The following is a 17,918-nucleotide window of genomic DNA, read 5'->3' as shown; positions in this document are numbered from 1 at the left end:
CAATTTGCCTAACCAGTGGACACATTATGCTTCTTGTTTTTTTGATAATATGAAATCATGCTACTATGAATATTTTTCTATTGAAGCATTTTTCCTTGCTCTCAACACACTTCTTGGGATATAGTTACAGTAGTGAAATCTTTGGGCAAAAGTATACAAAAAACTTAGTGACTATTCTCTCTTTACTTTCCTGAACAAGTAAAATAATTCCCTATTCGAAAATAATCAATTAGTAAACCTTATTCCCATAGCCTTTTCAACAGTTTTACCATTTTCTAACATCTTTGCTAGCCTGATAAGTGTGAGCAGATACTTCCATGTAGCTTTAAGTTAAATTTCTCTAATTAGTGACTTTGACTATTTTCCAGGATATTATTGGAAGTTTATATAATCTTCTGTAAACTTTGATCTTACATAATTTAATCTTCTGTAAACTGATCTTACATAATGCTCATACTGTCCACGGGGTTTTCTTGGCAAAAATATTGGAGTGATTTGCCATTTCTTTCTCTCCTGGATTACAGCAAACAGAGGTTAAGTGACTTGCCCAGGGTCACACAGCCAGTAAATACTTAAGGCCAAATTTGAACTCATTCCTGATCCCAAGGCTCAGAGCTTTATTCACTGAGTTGTCTACCTGCTTGTCCTTTGTCCTTTGTGACATTGTTCTAAATCATATAAATGTGTCCCTTCCCTATTGACTTTAAATATTACTTTTATCAGTAATTTAAAAGATTTTCCCCACTTTATATTTTTTCTGATTCCAGTTAAATTGATTTTATTTTTGCAAATGTTTTTGAATTTTCTATAATCTAGATTTTTTTCTATTTTTTTTTTTTTATCATTAGAAGCAGTAAGGTACAAAGTAAAGAATATTGGTTTTGAGTCAGAAGACCAGGGTTTGGATCCTAGATCTTCTACTTACCACCTATTCATGTCCACTTTTGTAAAAAGAGGGGGATGGACTCACTGGCCCACCAACTCAGTGTGTTATTGTGTCTTTGATCCAATTGTGTGAAGAGCAAGATTCAAGTGCTCCCACCTACCTCTACCCCACCCATCTTCTCCACTGTAAAAGCTCTTTTGTGCCTTTTATGTGAGATGATTTACCCCATTTTACCTCTCCCTTCCCTCTTCTCTCAATGCATTCCTCTTTTTCACTCCTAAATTTTTTTTAAAGTTATCATCCCATTAATTTTCAACTCACATTCACACCCTCAGTCTGTGTAGACTCCTTCTACCTATCCAAATAATTGAGAAAGTTCTTAGGAGTTACAAGTTATCATCTTCTCACAGACGAATATAAACAATTTAACCTTACAGAATTCCTTATTATTTCTCTTTCTTGTGTACCCTTTTATGCTTTTCTTGAGTCTTGTATTTGAAAGTCAAAATTTCCTATTTTCATCAGGAATGCTTGAACATCCATTATTTTCCCCTGGACTATACTCAGTTTTGCTGGGTAAGCAATTTTGGGGGAGGTGGGGTGAAGGGGGAAGGCAGGGCAATTGTGGTTAAGTGACTTGCCCAAGGTCAGTGTCTGAGGACAAATTTGAACTCAGGTCCTCCTGACTCCAGGGCTGGTGCTCTATTTACTGCACCACCTAGATGCCCCACTGATTCTTGGTTGTAATCCTAGCTCCTTTGCCTTCTGGAACATCACATTCCGAGCCCTCTGATCCTTTAATTGTAGAAACTGCTAAATATTGGCATTATTCTGACTGCAGCTCCCTAACATCTGAATTGTTTCTTTCGGGCTGTTTGCAACATTTTCTCCTTGACCTGGGAGCTCTGGATTTTGGCTATAATATCCCTAATTGAAAAAACCACCGATCACCTCCTGAAAGAGGAGTTATCTTATCTTTCAGGAGGTGATCAGTGGTTTTTTCAATTTTTATTTTATCTTCTACTTCTAGCATATCAGGCCAGTTTTCCTTGATAATTTCTTGAAAGATGATGTCTAGGCTCTCTTTTTTTTTAAAATCATGGCTTTCAGGTACTCCAATAATTCTTAAATTGTCTCTCCTTGATCTATTTTCCAGGTCAGCTGTTTTTCCAATGAGACATTTCATACTTTCTTTTTTTTCTTATGATTTTGTTTTATTGCTTTTTGATGTTTCATGGAGCATTAGCTTCTTCTTGGCCAATTCTAATTTTTAAAGAAGAGCTTTTGTATCTCTTTTACCATTTGGTGAATTCTAATTTTTCAGGAGTTCTTTTCTTCAGTGAATTTCTGCACATCCTTTTATTTTATCCCTTTATTTATCTGCACATCCTTTGGTCAATTCTGCTTTTTAAGGTATTTTCTTCATTGGATTTTTTTGTCTCTTTTACCATTTCTTCTAGTTTGTTTTTTTATGGTATTATTATCTTCAGTATTTTTTGGTGCTTCCTTTACCAAGCTGTTGACTTTTTCATGATCTTTTTGTATCACAGTTGTTTCTTTTCCCAACTTTTCTTCTACCTCTCTTATTTGATTTTTTAAATACTTTTAGAGCTCTCCAAGGATCTGAGAGCAATTCACAATTTTCTTAGAGCCTCTTGATATTGCAGTTTTGACTTTGTTTTCTTCTTGTGAGTTTGTGTTTCAATCTTCCCTATCACCACAGTAACTTTCTAGGCTCAGGATCTTTTTTTTTTTTTGGTTGCTTATTTTTCCAGCCTCTCTTTTTTTTTTTAACTTTTAATTTTATATTAAAGTTGAGCTCTGCTCCTGGGGTAGAGCAGGTACTGTCTCAAGCTTCAGGTTTTTTTTGTGTAGCTGTTTTCAGAATTTGTTGGGGGCAGGTGGAGGGGGCTGTAAGCTTTCAGTTCTTTCAAGGTGGTATGATCTGAGGGATGTGTTTACTAATCTCCTGGTCTGAAAGCAACCACAAGAACCTTTCCCACCCTGGAAGTCCCTGCTTCTCTGCAGCTACCAGCTCTGGTGTGCTAGTGCTCCTCTTTGCTATGGGACTGCAACCCAAATCTGAGTATGAATGACGCAACAGAGTCCTGCATCTGGGGCCAGCAAAGGGACTCCTGTAATCTTCTGACCCCCTTATCATCTGTGTACTCAAGCTCGGCAAGCTGCTGCTAACCACTGCTGATTCAGTCACCCCCCAAGGCCTAATGCTGATTTCTTATGGCATGCCATATACTGCTGCAGCCTGTGCGCAAGTGAACTTAACTCTCACCTTGGTGCAACAGACCTTTCCTGCTGACTTTCTAAGTTGTCTTAGGCAAGAAAATTGTTTCATCCCTTCCTTTCAGGGGTTCTGCCACTTCAAAATTTGTTTTGAGGCATTATTTAGTTGTTTGGAGGGGAATCTGGGAGAGGTCTGGCAAGTCCCAGCCTTTTCTCTGCCATCTTGGTCCCTTTTCTTTTCAAGTAGAACAGGTCTAATTGAATGAATTTAAGAAGCATTTATTATGTGCTAGCCACAGTGCCAAGCCCTGGAGATATAAATACAAAAAGGATGCAAATTCCCGACTTCAAGGAGCCTAAATCATAAAGGGAAAAGACAATACATATAGTGGTAGCTATGGATGGGTGATTCGATCTGGGAAGCTAATCATCAGCAGTAGAGTCACTGGTCAACTGACTGATAGTCCTTTCCTGAAACAGTAGTGTTGGTTTGGTGGTTTATGATGCCATGGAAGGAAGATAGCCAAAGATTACTGTAGTGTATCAGAGATCCCCAAGCTTTTCTGTAGGTACAAACTACCTCGATTTTTTATTATTTATTTACCTGATTTTTTACAAAGACTTAAGACTAGCAGTGAGTGATGCTGATGTGAGTTAGACAACTGTCCTGAGATATTTAGAAAAAAATTCTGATCTATTGGTGACTGACCCCATCCATTAAGTAATCACCTCTACATATAATATTTAATAGTCTAGCACTGATAGTCAAAGTGGTGGGTAGGAGTCATAAGACTAGGAGTTCTTAACCTTGAATCCATAGATGTCCAAGTTTCCATGGATAGATTTCAGAGAGCCTGTGAATTTGGTTGGAAAAAAAATTATCTTTGTTTGAATATAACTGGTTTGCTTTGTAATCCTATGTATTTTAACTTATACATTTAAAAACATTACTATGGAAAAGGATCCATAAGATTTCACCAGACTGCCAAAGGGGTATATGACACACAAAAAAAGGTCAGAACACCAACTTTAGACATTTAGTGTCATTACTGTTCAACCTACCATATTTTACCACCTCTTTGCCTCATATTCTTTTTATGTAAAATGAAAGGAGCACTGCATTACCTACTACATGTAGCTGTATTGATCTAGATCCCCATTATTTAGAAAATTTGATGCTCATGAGGTTCAGAATATCTGTAGACACCACCATCTTTCTAGTCACCTAGGTCTTGAGGTCATTTTCAATTAATTTCACTCAATGCCTCATCCAATATGTTGCCACATCTTGTCAATTCTACCTCCAAAATATCTCTCACCCATCCCCTTCTCTCTGCTCACACACCTACCACCCTCCTTCAAGCCCACATCCGTTCTTCTCAAATTAATTACTGACAACAGGTTCTTAATTGGTAACCAGCAACCAGCCCTTCCTCTTTTGATTCCAAAATCCTAAATGATTTTTACATTACTCTCCCTGCCCCCATACCATGTACTTCTACATTCCAGTCAATCTCATTAACTGTCCCTTCTATGTAACATTCCATCTCTCACTATGAACAAACTATTTCCAAACACCTAGAATTTTCTACCTCCTCAACTTCACCTCCTTGAAACCCTAGGTTCCTTGAAGGCTCAGTTCAAATTCTAGCAAGGCATTTCCTGATCCCTCCCAGTTGTGATCTCCATGCCCTACCAAATTACTATATATATTTTTTTTCTAAAGAGCTCCAAAGAACTGGAATCAAAGACAGGCCCTGTTCTTAAAAAAATCCTCATTTGATCCAACCATTACTTCTAGATAACATCCTATATTCCTTCTTGTCTAAATTCCTAGAGAAAGCTATCTACATTTAGTACCTCTCACTGGCTTCCAACCCCATAACTCTAAGGAAACTCTCCTCTCCAGTGATCTCATAATTGTCAAATCTACTAGCCTTTTCTCAGTCCTCATCCATCCTGACTTCTCTGCAGCAAGTAACACAGGAAATCACTCTTTCCCAAATATATTCTCATCTCCAGGTTTTCAGGACACTGCTCACTCCTGGTTTCCCTCTTACCTGCTTGACTGCTTCTTCTCACATTCCTTTGTTAGTTCTTCGTTTATGTAACACACACAAAGCACAGATTGTTCCTCAAGGTTCTGACTTGGGCCTATTTCACTTCTCCCTCTATGCTATATCACTTAGTGATGTCATTAGCTCCCACAGGTTCAACCATTACCTCTATGAAGATGATTCTGAGAATTATATATCCAAGGAATATATTTAGGTGACTACATATCCATCAATGCCCTGACCTCTAATGACGTATTGTCAACTCTCTTTTGGATATCTCAAACTATATGTCCCATAGACACCTGAAACTCAACATGTTCAAAAGAGACCTCATTATCTTTTCCCCCCATACCTCCTAAATTGCCTATTACTGTCAACGTAACCACCATTCTCCCAATCACCCATGCTCGAGGGCCTCATTATTGTCCCTACCACAGCTTTCACTCACATATCCAATGTACTGTCAAATTCTGTTATTTTTATCTTCACAACATCTCTTTTATACCCTAATCTCTAAACTCACAGAAAGCATTTTTGTACAGGATGTCATTATCTCTCACATGTATCACTACAATGGTCTCCCTGACCTAAATCTATCCCCACTGCAATCCATCCTCCATTCAGTTGCCAAAGTGATTTTCCTAAAGTGCAGGCCAAATGTGTTGCGCTAATCCCACCCCAATAAATAAACTCTCTATCAGCTCTAGAATTAAATGTAAAACTACTATGTTTGGCATTTAAAGGCCCTCTCAGATAATAATAGAAAAGGAAATCCCATGCCAAATAACTGCAAAATAAATGAAGTATCTAGGGATAGATCTACTAAAGCACACAAAACATTTGTAGAGATTCAATTAAAAGTTTTCCTTAAAGAAATAAAAAACTTAAGTTGTTTTAGCTGGAGGAATATTTAGTGGTCATAGCAGGGTCATGCCAATATAACAATAACAACACTACTAAAATTAATTTACACTTTTAATGGTATGCAAATTATCAAAGAGATACTTTACAAAACTTGATAAAATAACAAAATTCATTTGGAAGAACAAAATATCTAGAATATCAAGGGAAATGACAAAAGGAGGAAGGGACATAGCACTTCCAGTTTCAAACTACATTATAAAGCAGGAATTATTGAAACTATTTAGCACTAAAGAATAGAGTAGATCAACAGAACAGATTAAACAAACAAGAATCAGAAACAATGGAATTCAAAAATCCAGTGTTTGATAAACTGGACAACGTATCTAATCGGAAAGACCTTCCCATGTGATTAAAAAAAAACTGGGAAAACTTTGAAAAGATGTCCAGCAAAAAAATTAGGCTTAGACAAACATCTTATACCATATTTCACAATATATTCTAAATGGATATATGACCTTAACATTAAATTTTATACTATAAAACATTGGGAGAGAAGAAGATCATACACCTTTCACAGCTTTGAGTAGACATACTTAATCAGACAAAAACAGCTGACTTCGATTACATGAAACTGAAAAACTTGTGCACATATGCACACACAAGAAAAAAATTCATGTACCTACCACAAGAATGGAAGAAGTCAAAGGGGAAAAAAAAATCTTCATATAAAAACTTATCTGATAAGGACCTGATATCTAAGAATCATAAACAATTAATACACATATAAGAGCAAAAGCTATTCCTCAAAAGATAAGTTATCAAAAGACATGGCTAAATAGTACTGAAATGCAAACTATTAACTATCTGAAAGAACTTTCTAAATCACTAAGAATAAAAAAAAGTTAAAGTTTCAGTTTCACCCAACTCACCTCACTCACAATCGACAAAAATAAAAAGATAAGCACATTGGTATATTGCTGGTGGAGCTGTGAATCAGTAAAGCCATTTTGGAAAGGAATTTGGAATTATTGAAATAAAGTGACTAAAATGTCAATAAACGTTGACCCTGAGATTCCACTACTAAGCTTCTACTACAAGGAGGCCACTGATAGAAGTCTCCATATACACAAAATAATTACAGCAGCATTTTTTTGTAATAACAAAGTATTGGAAACAAAGTATGGTATATGGATGCAATGAAATATTGTGCTGTAAGAAATGATGAATGTGATTAATATAGAGAAGTATAGAAAGATCTACATGAAATGATACAGAGTGAAGTAAGCAGAGCCAAGAAAACAGTATATACACAATAAAAATGGAAATGCAAATGTAAAGAACAACCATTCATACATATGCACAAAAAGAGAAAGTGAACGTTCCAAAATTACAAAGAACAAGCAGGGCTCAAAGAAGTGGTAAGTAGTGCCACCCTACCCCTTTGCAGAAGTGGAGATCTTTAAGTGTTTTTGCTTTGCATACATTTTCAGACTTTTTCAAAACACTTGCTAACTTTGTCCTCTTTTTCTTTTTTGCCTTAAAAATACTGTTTGTTACTTAGGATGGCTCTCTGGAGGAGAAGGATACTGAGGGAAACTATGCTTATGCAAAAAAAAAAACCCAAAAGCTATCAAAGAAAACTTAAAAAAAAAAAAACCCAGTCCATCACAATGTGGTCCCTTCCTATCTATGTTTTCATTATCTTCACATTTACTCCTCTGGATATATTCTATGATCCAGTTATACTGACCTATTTGCAGCCCGTAACTAAAGAAAATTTTGTTATCCTTTTAGAATTCAGTTTCTCAGGATCCATGGCCATGGCAATGTCTAGTTTCCAGGTGTTAAGATAGTAACTCCCAGAACAGCTCCAAGGATTCTAGCTAGTAGTTCCTAGAATCATAGTGACAGATAGTCCTACTGAGGCTGTGTCATGAGATAAGGGGTGACATAATGTGATATTTACTGAGATTGAGCAGAATGACAATATTGCTAAAGTTAATCTGTGAGCTTAATGTTGGCAAGATGCCTTCTTTGTCTATTATCCTATAAAGCAAGTGGGTACTAGTCAGTGAGTGGGGAAACCATGGGGAACCCACAGGGGAATCTATGCATGCCTTAACCAGCTCCCGTCAAGGCTTGAGGGGATTTAGGGGAGTGTACAAGCTGTACCTGTCTCAATTGACCGCATTGAGACACATGGGGTAGTTGCTCCCCCTTCACAGTGGCCCCAGTGAAAAGGGTTGTTAGGGAATGCTGTAGGAGTTGGTGATCCATTATCAGCAAATCCTCTTGAGAAGACTAGAATAAAGTAAGATTGTAAACCCTTCTGAGGCTGTCTTCCTTCCTGTTTGACCAGATCAAGAGCAAGCCTGTTAGAGGCTGGAATCCAAAAACTCCAGTGTCTCCTGTGTGTTACCTGTGAAACACAAGACTTGGTCTCAATGCCTTTGCAATGACTCTCCTGGATCAGCTCTCTCTCTTAACTTTCCTATTTTCCTTCAAGACTCAGCTCAGATCCCACCATCTGCAGAGGTCTTTTTCAGATTTGGTTCTACTCCCTTATGAGTTTACCTTCCATTTTCATTATAAATATCTATTATATATACATGATTTGCATGTTGTCTCCTCTGTTACAAGTGACCTCCTTGAGAACAGTGACCATATTTAGACTGACTTCTTATCCTCAGTGCTTACACATAATAAAGGCAAAATAAACACTTGTTGACTGACATTATCAAAGAAATATATGACTGAAGGGGCGGCCAGGTAGCACAGCAAGTAAGAGCACCGGCTCCAGTGTCAGGATGACCTGGAGATCGAATCCCAGGCTCAGACACTTAGCACCCACCCAGAAACACCTGGCTGTGTAACCTTGAGCAAGTTACTTAACCCCAATGCTTAGGGGCATCCAGGTAGCTCAGTGAGTAAGAGCACCAGCTCCAGTGTCAGGATGACCTGGGGATCAAATCTGGGCTCAGATACTCTGCACCACACTCAGAGATGACTGGCCGTGTAGCCTTGGGCAGGTTACTTGGCCCCAATTGCTTAAAAAAAAAAAGAAAGTGGGCTACCCATATGGCAGGTGAGAAAGATAACCCATTAACATTCATTGTGTTCCACTGCTACTTTCATGATGTCAGAGAAAGTATAGGAAGGCCACCACTACTACTAAATTTATGGGAGTTTGTGTACAACAACTAGCATTAACACCATGCTTTAAGGTTTGAAAGGTGCTTTACAGTACCTCATTTTATCCTCACAACAACCCTAGGCAGTAGGTGTAATTACTATCCCCATTTTACAAATGAGGAAACTGAGGCAAACAGAAATTTAAGTGACTTGCCCATGGTCACACAACTAGTAAATGTCTGAAGCAGGATTCAAACTTCCTGACTCCAAGTCTAAGTCCAGTCCTCTATCCACTGTATCCCTTAGCATTGTGACAAGATTAAAAGGGATAGGAGGGCAGGGACTGCTTTATAATTTGCACCATGGGAGGGATCATTCATACTCATAAGATCACAGAAACATTTTTATAGTACTTGAGAAATACTCTGAATTTACTTAGGATTAGAGCTGGATGGTTTCTCCAGATGCTATCAACCAACCCCCTCACTATACAGACAAAGAATTTGCAGTCTAAAAAAGTTAAACGACTTGCCCAAGTTCATAGCAGTAGTTATCATTAAGGTAGGATTTAAACAAAATTTGAAATTTTATCCTTATCTATGATTTTATCAGTGTAAACTGCTGATGTGGAAAATCAGTAGATCAGTAACTTACTTCTAACTAGCTTTAGAGAGTGGCCTGAGTCTTGGAGAGCTCAGTGTTTTGCTCAGTTGAGGCAGAATTCCAAAGTCAAGAGGCAGGCCACCATCACTTTTATAACACAGTGGTCAGAAGCAGGATTTAAATTCACTGATTTCAAGGTCAGCACACCAACTACCACACAACACTTTATTTATGGCTATTTTTTTTTTTCATAAATCTTCAGCAGTGAAGAATCTTCCCAAATCTCTTTACCCGAATATTCATATTTCTATGTCTTTTTTGTCTTCTATTCCTTAAACCTACCTTAAAGCATTAAGAACCTGAGTTTCAGACCCAATTCTGTTAACTAGCTGTGTGAATTTTAACAAGTAAACTAACTTCTAAAGAACCTCAGTTTCTTCATCATAAAATTAAGTTGTTGACCATTTTAATTTCCAGGATCTGAATGAAAGAGAAGAAAGAATTCTACATTTCAGGGTCATAGGATCAGAGATCAGAGATTTGGAGTCAGAACACTGACTTTCTTCATAAGGGTACAGTTCCTTTGCTATATGGATAATAATCATAACTAACATTTATATAGCACTTACTGTGTGCCAGGCACTGAGGTAAGTGCTTTACGATTATTATCTCATGTGATGCTCACAATCCTAGAAGGTAGGTGTTATTAGTATCCCCATTTACAGATGAGGAAAATGAAACAGAAATTAAGTGACTTGCCCAGAGTCATACAGTTAGTGTCTTAGGCTGCATCTGAACTCAAGTCTTCCTGACTCCAGGCCTGGTGTGCTACCTACTGTGCCACCTAAAAGCCTCTCAGATGAAGAAATTGAGCTGTGAAGTACCCAAGGTCACACAGTGTTAAGAGGCAGAGCCATGACTCAAACCCAGGTCCTTTGATTCCAAATCCAGTACCCTTTAAGCCACAGTGCCATGGATCTGGATTCAAAGACCAGACTTGCTACTTACTATCTGTATGATGCTGGACAAGTCACAACCTCTTAGGACTTCAGTTTTCCCCTCTTCAAGGAGGCTAGATCCTTATTTACAGATAGGATTAAGGATCTACCACATCCTAGCTCTAGAAGTGCTACTACTAAGCACTTAGCCACCCTCCCTCAAATAAAATAACCCCAGTGGCCATATTCAAATTGATCTGCAATCTCCTTCTCTGATTGGCAAGTTGTCCCCAAATGTCCATTTGAGGAAGCACTCACAATATGCTTACTGCGAACCTCCTTCGACCCACTACTCCCCAAAATTCTTCTGAACTTTAGTTCTTAGTACCTCCCACCTTTTTCTGCTCCTTGTTATATGTCATCTAGAATGTAAGCTCCTTGAGAACAAAGGCTGTCTTTCTTTTTGCTTATATTCATATTACTAATAGCTAACACAGTGTCTGACACATAACAAGTGCTTAACAAATGTATGTATCCATCTAAATGTGTGAATACCAGACTATGTGAATACTCCTCCCAATTCAGTCCAGCTATCTGTAATCTTATAACTAACTGGCCCTGAAATAAGGGACACAGGATTTTAATCTTGATTGCCACTAGCTGGTTATTTAACTATCACCAAGTTCCTGATCTCTTTAGATCTCAAGTCTATCAGTAAATAGGGGAAATGGACAAAGACCATGAAAAGATAAGACACAGGTAAATACAATCACAGAACAGAGAGGGGAAGGACCTTAGAAATCATCTAATCCAATTCCATTTTACACAAGGGGAAGCTGGAGTCACAGAAGTTCAAGTAAAAAAGCATTTATTAAGCTTGTTAAGTCTCTGGGACAGTGATATGGTGCAAGGGATACAAACATAAGCAAACACACAATCCCTACTTTCAAGGAACTCACAAGATACTGGTTTGCCCCCTAATTATTCAGGTTGTTGTTTATCCTTCATTTTAAAAGAAGACCAATGATATTATAGGTCAATGACTTGTGCTTAAATTGAATTTATATGAGGCAGAGTTGCAAAAAGTTGTCAGCCTCACTTTCTCTTCCTGAGTCACCAAAGTCCAGTGGCATGACAAAAGTAAAGACATCTGGTGATGCCCAGGGATGTAGTGAATTGGGGAGAGGAGAGGAGGGAGTCTTTACATGCTTGGGGTAGACATCCCCCTAACTTTGAGATGTCAAAACTGATGGGTTTAGGCCTGTCAGTTACCCTCGAAGTGGGAGTAATAGAAATGGGAATTTGAATATCTTCCCTGCCCCTTTATAAACCTAAGTGAATTTGAGGACCTTCACTGATTTGAAAACAAACTCTGCCCCCTAAAAGGCTGAATGTGGTCACATGAAGCCTGTGGTGGGAAGATTATTTTTCACAAAGGCACAATTTTTGTTACTTTGTAGTCAAGTGGGTCACAGAGTTTTGTGATGTTCTCTGACCCTGGAGGCTATATGCACTTCTAAGGTGAGATTTTGCTTTGGGCCTCAGTTATAGGAAGAGTTGTGTGATTTGGCCAGATGAGACTCTGGATAGCTGTTGAGCCTCACCCCCAGTTTTGAAAACCCAGATGTTGGTGCTTCTCTCTCTGGTAACTAACTATATGTAAGTGATGGTCAGCCAAGCTAGAAGCCGTCTGTTGAACTGTGCTATTTTCTCTGTATTTTTTTGTCTGCTTCTAACTTCTGTTTGTTTTCTCTGAAGTTCAGGGTGCTGACTTTTCCCCCTGAACTAGGTAAATGATATATGTTTGATTAAAGTAAGATTATTAACCCTTTTTGAGTTGCTTTCCTTTAGAAAAGCAGATCAAAGAACCTGTGCTAGCAGCCATCCTGGGTATTCTAGGGTGCTTGCTGCTACACTGGGTTAGACCATTTCCTGACAGTTTACCTGGATGTGGACAACCTGAATGCTAAGCTTCTTCACAGCCACAGAGAGTTGGGTGAATTTGGTAAACATCGAAGGTAAAATGAGCAGCCCTGAAAAGGGCTGGATAATCTCTCACAGCAGAGGTTCTAGGCCTCCAAACACCCCACACACCTCCATATATCTCTGTTAGTCAGGTAAAACTAACAGCAAAAACCAGGATTCCCACCCAGGTCCCCTCCAGCTCCACATCTAATGCTCTCTGTACATTTTAAATTAATACTTACCTGGGAACTAATTTGCTACTACAGTACTTGGCAAAGTAAAATACCTTTGAGAATGCTTATAAATTCCACTTGATAATTTGTCTTATGGGAACCAATTTCCACAGGAGGAAAAAAAAACCTTAATTAACTTTGTAGTTCATTAAAATATTCAATGATAGTTACGTAGCGTGCATAGTGCCAAGCTAGATATTGCCTTTACGTTTGATCATTTTCTTCCCCTCAAATATATACCTTTCTCAGACAATAGACCTTGGAGAGTTGAGGAGGAAAAAAGCAATTGGTATAGATAACGTCCAGGGCGCTCGCCTAGGGAATGAACACAAACACCTAAAGAGTGTAATAAGTTACAGTACCTTCGTCATTCAGAGACCATAAACTACTCTCTAATATCTATTTTAAGTCTGCCATACTCTGGCCCTTTACAAATTGAGCTGCCCGACTAGAGGATCCATGGACAAATTTCGGTGGGTCCGTGAACTTGGAATTTTTAATGTTCTGATAACAATATAATTATTAAATTCAATGTAACTAGTTGCTTTTGTAATCTGATTTTATTTTGTGCACTTAAAAATAGTATTCTGAGAAAGGGTCCGTAGATTTCACCAGTCTGCTATTAAGGGGAGGGGCCATAAGAAAAAAAAAGTATACACTACCCACAACGGATTCCTCTAAGTCTGTACCAAGGGTTCCCAGCAAAAAGTAGGAGAGCCCCAAAATTCAAAACTACGCCGTTAGGCTAGAAGTAAAACAAGCTTTTTTGCCTGCAGACAATTAGGGTCAAAGGAGGAAGAGGGGCTGTGGCAAGAACGGGGTTCATTTATCCAAGAGTGTGGACCCAGCCCGTGGCAGGTGGGAGCGTCAGGCCCCCACCTCCGAGCCGAAGAAACACTTTCACCCCCACCCCACCCCCCACTTTACCTGCGGCAGATCCCTCCCCGTCCTCTTCCGCTCTCCTACAGCCGGGACCACAAAGCCAGGGCAGGGCCTCTGGGAAAGGACAGCCCAGCCTCCCGCCCCCTCACCGAGACCCCCCAGGGCTCTGGCAGCGGCGTCTGCAGTTCCTCCGGCTCCTCCAGGATCCTCCACACTTCCTCACCAGCACCCAGGTCCGCCGCGCCCGCGCGGAGCTCAGCCTCGCTCCTTCTCCCCACGTGGGCTGCCCGGAGTGGACGAACCCATCTGCAGCCCTGGCGGGGGGAATGAAGAGGGAATGGAGGGGTAGGAGAATTGACACATAGAAATATATTTTTCCTTCTTTCGTCCTACTTTTCTTAAATTTTACTCGGTAAGAGACCAGAGATAAATTTTGAAGGAGCAGAAATCCCTTTTTCTCCTGATTGATCTTTTCAGGGCTCTACGCTCCCCTCTCCTTCCTAGCAGAGAAAGCAGAACCACTGTCATCGCTTCCCTGCCTCCCTCGTTCTCTCGCTCGGTCGCGCGCGTGCGCGCGCTCCCGCCTCTGCTCGGTTTCACCCCCGGCCCCAGCCGGCCGCTCGCTAGCCTGCCCGCCGGCCCGCCAGCCAGCCCTGCTTGCCCAACCTGCCCAACCTGCCCAACCTCCTTCGGTCTCTCCCTCGCTGGTCCCTGGCGCGGGCCGCGGCAGCTGCGGCCACCCCCACCTCCTCCGCCGCCGACACTGGTGCTCCTGCAGGACGGAGAGAGGTGGGGGGGGGGTGGTCTGGGGGGGTCATGGCGTCCTGTGTAGGGAGCCGGACCCTGAGCAAAGACGATGTGAATTACAAGCTGCATTTCCGGATGATCAACGAGCAGCAAGTGGAGGACATCACCATCGACTTCTTCTACCGGCCGCACACAATCACCCTGCTCAGCTTCACCATCGTCAGCCTCATGTACTTCGCCTTTACCAGGTGAGGAGCCGGCCGCCGGCGTGGGCCCCGGGACCCCGGCCAGGCGGGAGGGCCGGCCGGCAGCGGGCCGCGGCTCACCCTCGGGAGAGCTGGGGGGATGAAGACACCGGGGTGGGGGGGGGGGGGGGGAGGGGGGGGGGGGGGGTGGGGGGGGCGGGGGGGGGGTGGAGGATGGAGGGATGAAGGAGTAGAGGCGGGGCTTGACCAGGATGGGAGCCCTGTACTAACCTCCCCCCACCCCTAAAGGACATCCTCGAAGACACTCCCCTCCACGCCCGGCTCATGCCCACCTAACCCACACCCAGGGGGAAGAGGCTCTCCAGAGATTCCTGTTTACTGCTGGGTCTCTGGAGGGGGGAAAGGAAAAGGGGAGGTGGAATTCTTGTGCTTTTGAGCTGTCAAACCGACCTCCTTTGAGCGGTGGGCTTTTGAGGGGATTTCCAGAACTCCCATTCTTTCCTTCCTTCCTTCCTCACTTCCTTCCTCCTCCCCCAGTTAGTTCTCTATTTTACAGACACACCCCACACTTCTCACTCCAGTCTTTAAAGAGTTCCCTCCAAGCTGCCTCATCCACAAGCCTGCAGACTGAAACCCTATAGACAAGATCCATTTTGTCTCAGCATGATGTTGTCTCTCTTTCCTTGGACCGACTGAGGCGCTTTGCCTATGGAGTAGTTGCCCTTGGCATTTGTGGGTATCTGCTGCCTTTCATGGAGATCATTTGTATATAAGTGTGTTGGGGAAGGACGAGTCTATGATTTGTCCTCTCTTCTTCCCACACTGGTGTGGCTGTGGGAACAAATTTCATGGTTTGGATTTAAATCAGGCAGTTACCAAATACAGGCTACATTGGGAAATCTTACTCTGTAACCCCACATTGACTTCATCCCACCTCTCCTAAATCATACGTGATGCTGAATGATGACTGTAAGGAAGGCATATTGCTGAGAAGAAAATGCTTTGATCAGGTTAATAGATGTTCACATTTTATATTAACTTCAGTTTAACTCTTTTTTTTTTTTACATCGGTTAATAGTGAGGAAGCCAGTGAGCCTGAGAGAATGATGGAAGTGGGTTGTTTTTGTTTTTGTTTTTAAGAGGGAGAAATGATACTATCATCTCCTTGTCTCTTAGTTCACCCAAGGCCCCAAGAGAGTAGAACTCTCTCTTCCTGTTTGTTGTTACTGAAACTTATGTTCAGGAAAGAGTTTCCCTCTTTTAATGTATACTGCTAAATTTGATCTTATATTGCTGTAGTAGTAGAGTAGCAGGTGCTAGAGTTAATTTGTCATCGTTGTTTAATGAAGTCAGTGGCACTACATGCAGATGGACATATCTATATTTTTAATTATTTAACCTCTTATCTATCTTTGTAGAGGGATTTTCCACCAGAGTTCCCCATGCCAATGTAATCCAGGTCTGATTCTTGAAACAGTAGTGCATCTCTTCCCTGCCACCCCCTACCCCACCCCCATTCAAAGGGTGAAAGCATCTTTGTGTAATGTAAAAAGCCCCGAATTAGAGTTGGGCACCTGAATTCAGTTCCAAGCTCTGGTGCCTGTTTGTCCTTGGGCAAGTTAATTAACATTTTGGGTCCTTAGGACCCTTTGGGACCTTTCATATTCATATTAGAGTTAGGGGTTGAACTAGATGACCTCTGAGGACTCTTCCAGCTCTGTATCTAGGATCTTATGAGTTCTATAAAGTCAAACTGCATGACATCTTTTTTTTTTTTTAGAAACTTTCCATCAGGAAAAGATAAAAATCATATTCTTAGGGCGTCAAATAGTAATTTGATGTTTATGTAAAAACATATGTACCATAACTCAGCTTGGTCACTTAAACAGTTTTCCAGTGTATTTAACCTCAGTAGCTTCTTTCTCTGTAAAGTCATGCATGATTCAAGGTTATACACGGTGTTCTAGCTAGGTGGCCATTTGTCAAAAACGAGCAAGGGAAGGATTTAATACATCTCTAGAGTTAGCACTAGATGATTTCAGTGTTCTTTTCAAGCTAAATTTTTAGGATGTAATGTACAAAAAAATGCTTTGTAACTCGAAGATGCTGTATAAATATAAACTTTGTTGGCAGTTGTCTGTTTCCTTATCTGTTAAGAAGGGAGGAGCTGGTGCTATGTTAAATAAGGGTTAAGGTCCTGTAATTTTTTTATACCAGCTTTACCTTATTTACTTAATTGTAATTTTTTGTATCATTTTTAGCAGATATCCTGCCATAGAGATCTTTTTGCCCCATAAATTCTTCAGTAATGTCATAAAAACAATCATTCTCTTCTATCCATGTTATTTTATAGTATCTTTCTTAGAATCTGCAATATTATATACTTAGTCTCAAACAAGATTTTGGGTGGACTGCTATTTAACACAATTGTTTTGGTAAGTTCCTTTAAAAACTGTTTTCTGTTTTTCAAGGATTAGTTATAACAAAGAAAGGAGAAAAATATTTCTAAAAAATACTTTAGCAGTAGGTAAGAAATAGTGTTCAAATAATCTCATGTGGTAATCTTATATACTACATAGACATGCCCCAAACTTAGTAATAGAAAGATTTAAGGTGCTTCAACACAAGCCACTAACAAGTTTGTATTTGCCAGTAATTGCTTTGTAAATATCAACTAGGCAAACCGGAAGCACCATAATCTAAACTAAGCTAGATGTTACTGGAACATTTTCCCCTAGATTTTAAATTTAAACTGTGAATATTAATGAATATTTTTATTCATCTTTCAAAATAGGTACCTGGACACCTGTATTTGTACAACCAAAGCAGGCCCAGAATAATCTTTGTCCTAAGTTTTAAGTATAATATTGTACAGCAGTGCCCTCATATTTATTCTGTCATGATTCATAACTCACAGTTCCTCAAAAATGAGTAATATGTTAATTGTTGAATTACCAGTTTCTTCAGCTCATGTTTTTGATTTGTAAATACCAAATTCTGTCAGTCATAAAATGTTGATTATTAGGCCGCCTTCCTATATTACCTATTTTCAGAACTGATGAAAATCAACCTTTTTGACTAATTGAGCACATATTCTTCTTAGGGAAGATGATGTTTTGTCAAGGAGCTTTGGTTTAATGATTCAATTAGACATTTATTAAGCA

General features: G+C 40.1%; 2 protein-coding genes across 3 annotated transcripts in view; one reads left to right on the top strand and one right to left on the bottom strand.

The window, feature by feature from the left end:
* Positions 1–14,243, bottom strand: part of MTERF3 (mitochondrial transcription termination factor 3) — a 60,050-nt gene extending 45,807 nt beyond the window's left edge. The window contains exon 1 of one of the 2 annotated variants that reach the window (XM_069086593.1): positions 13,847–14,243. The gene's annotated coding sequence lies outside the window, so the exon portion shown is untranslated. The remainder of the gene's footprint in view (positions 1–13,846) is intronic. The other variant, XM_069086594.1, reaches the window with a different exon arrangement.
* A 236-nt stretch (positions 14,244–14,479) lies between these two features.
* Positions 14,480–17,918, top strand: part of PTDSS1 (phosphatidylserine synthase 1) — a 69,651-nt gene continuing 66,212 nt past the window's right edge. The window contains exon 1 of the mRNA XM_069086592.1: positions 14,480–14,796. Coding sequence (XP_068942693.1) covers positions 14,618–14,796 — 179 coding nt within the window. The 5' untranslated portion in view covers positions 14,480–14,617. The remainder of the gene's footprint in view (positions 14,797–17,918) is intronic.

Source organism: Petaurus breviceps, unplaced genomic scaffold (genome assembly GCF_028583685.1).
Source record: "Petaurus breviceps papuanus isolate PSGF00001 unplaced genomic scaffold, PetGlider_PUasm1.0 179, whole genome shotgun sequence".
Lineage (NCBI taxonomy): Eukaryota > Metazoa > Chordata > Mammalia > Diprotodontia > Petauridae > Petaurus > Petaurus breviceps.
The sequence above is the reverse complement of the archived record's forward strand: the minus strand, read 5'-3'. Positions and strand labels throughout refer to the sequence as shown.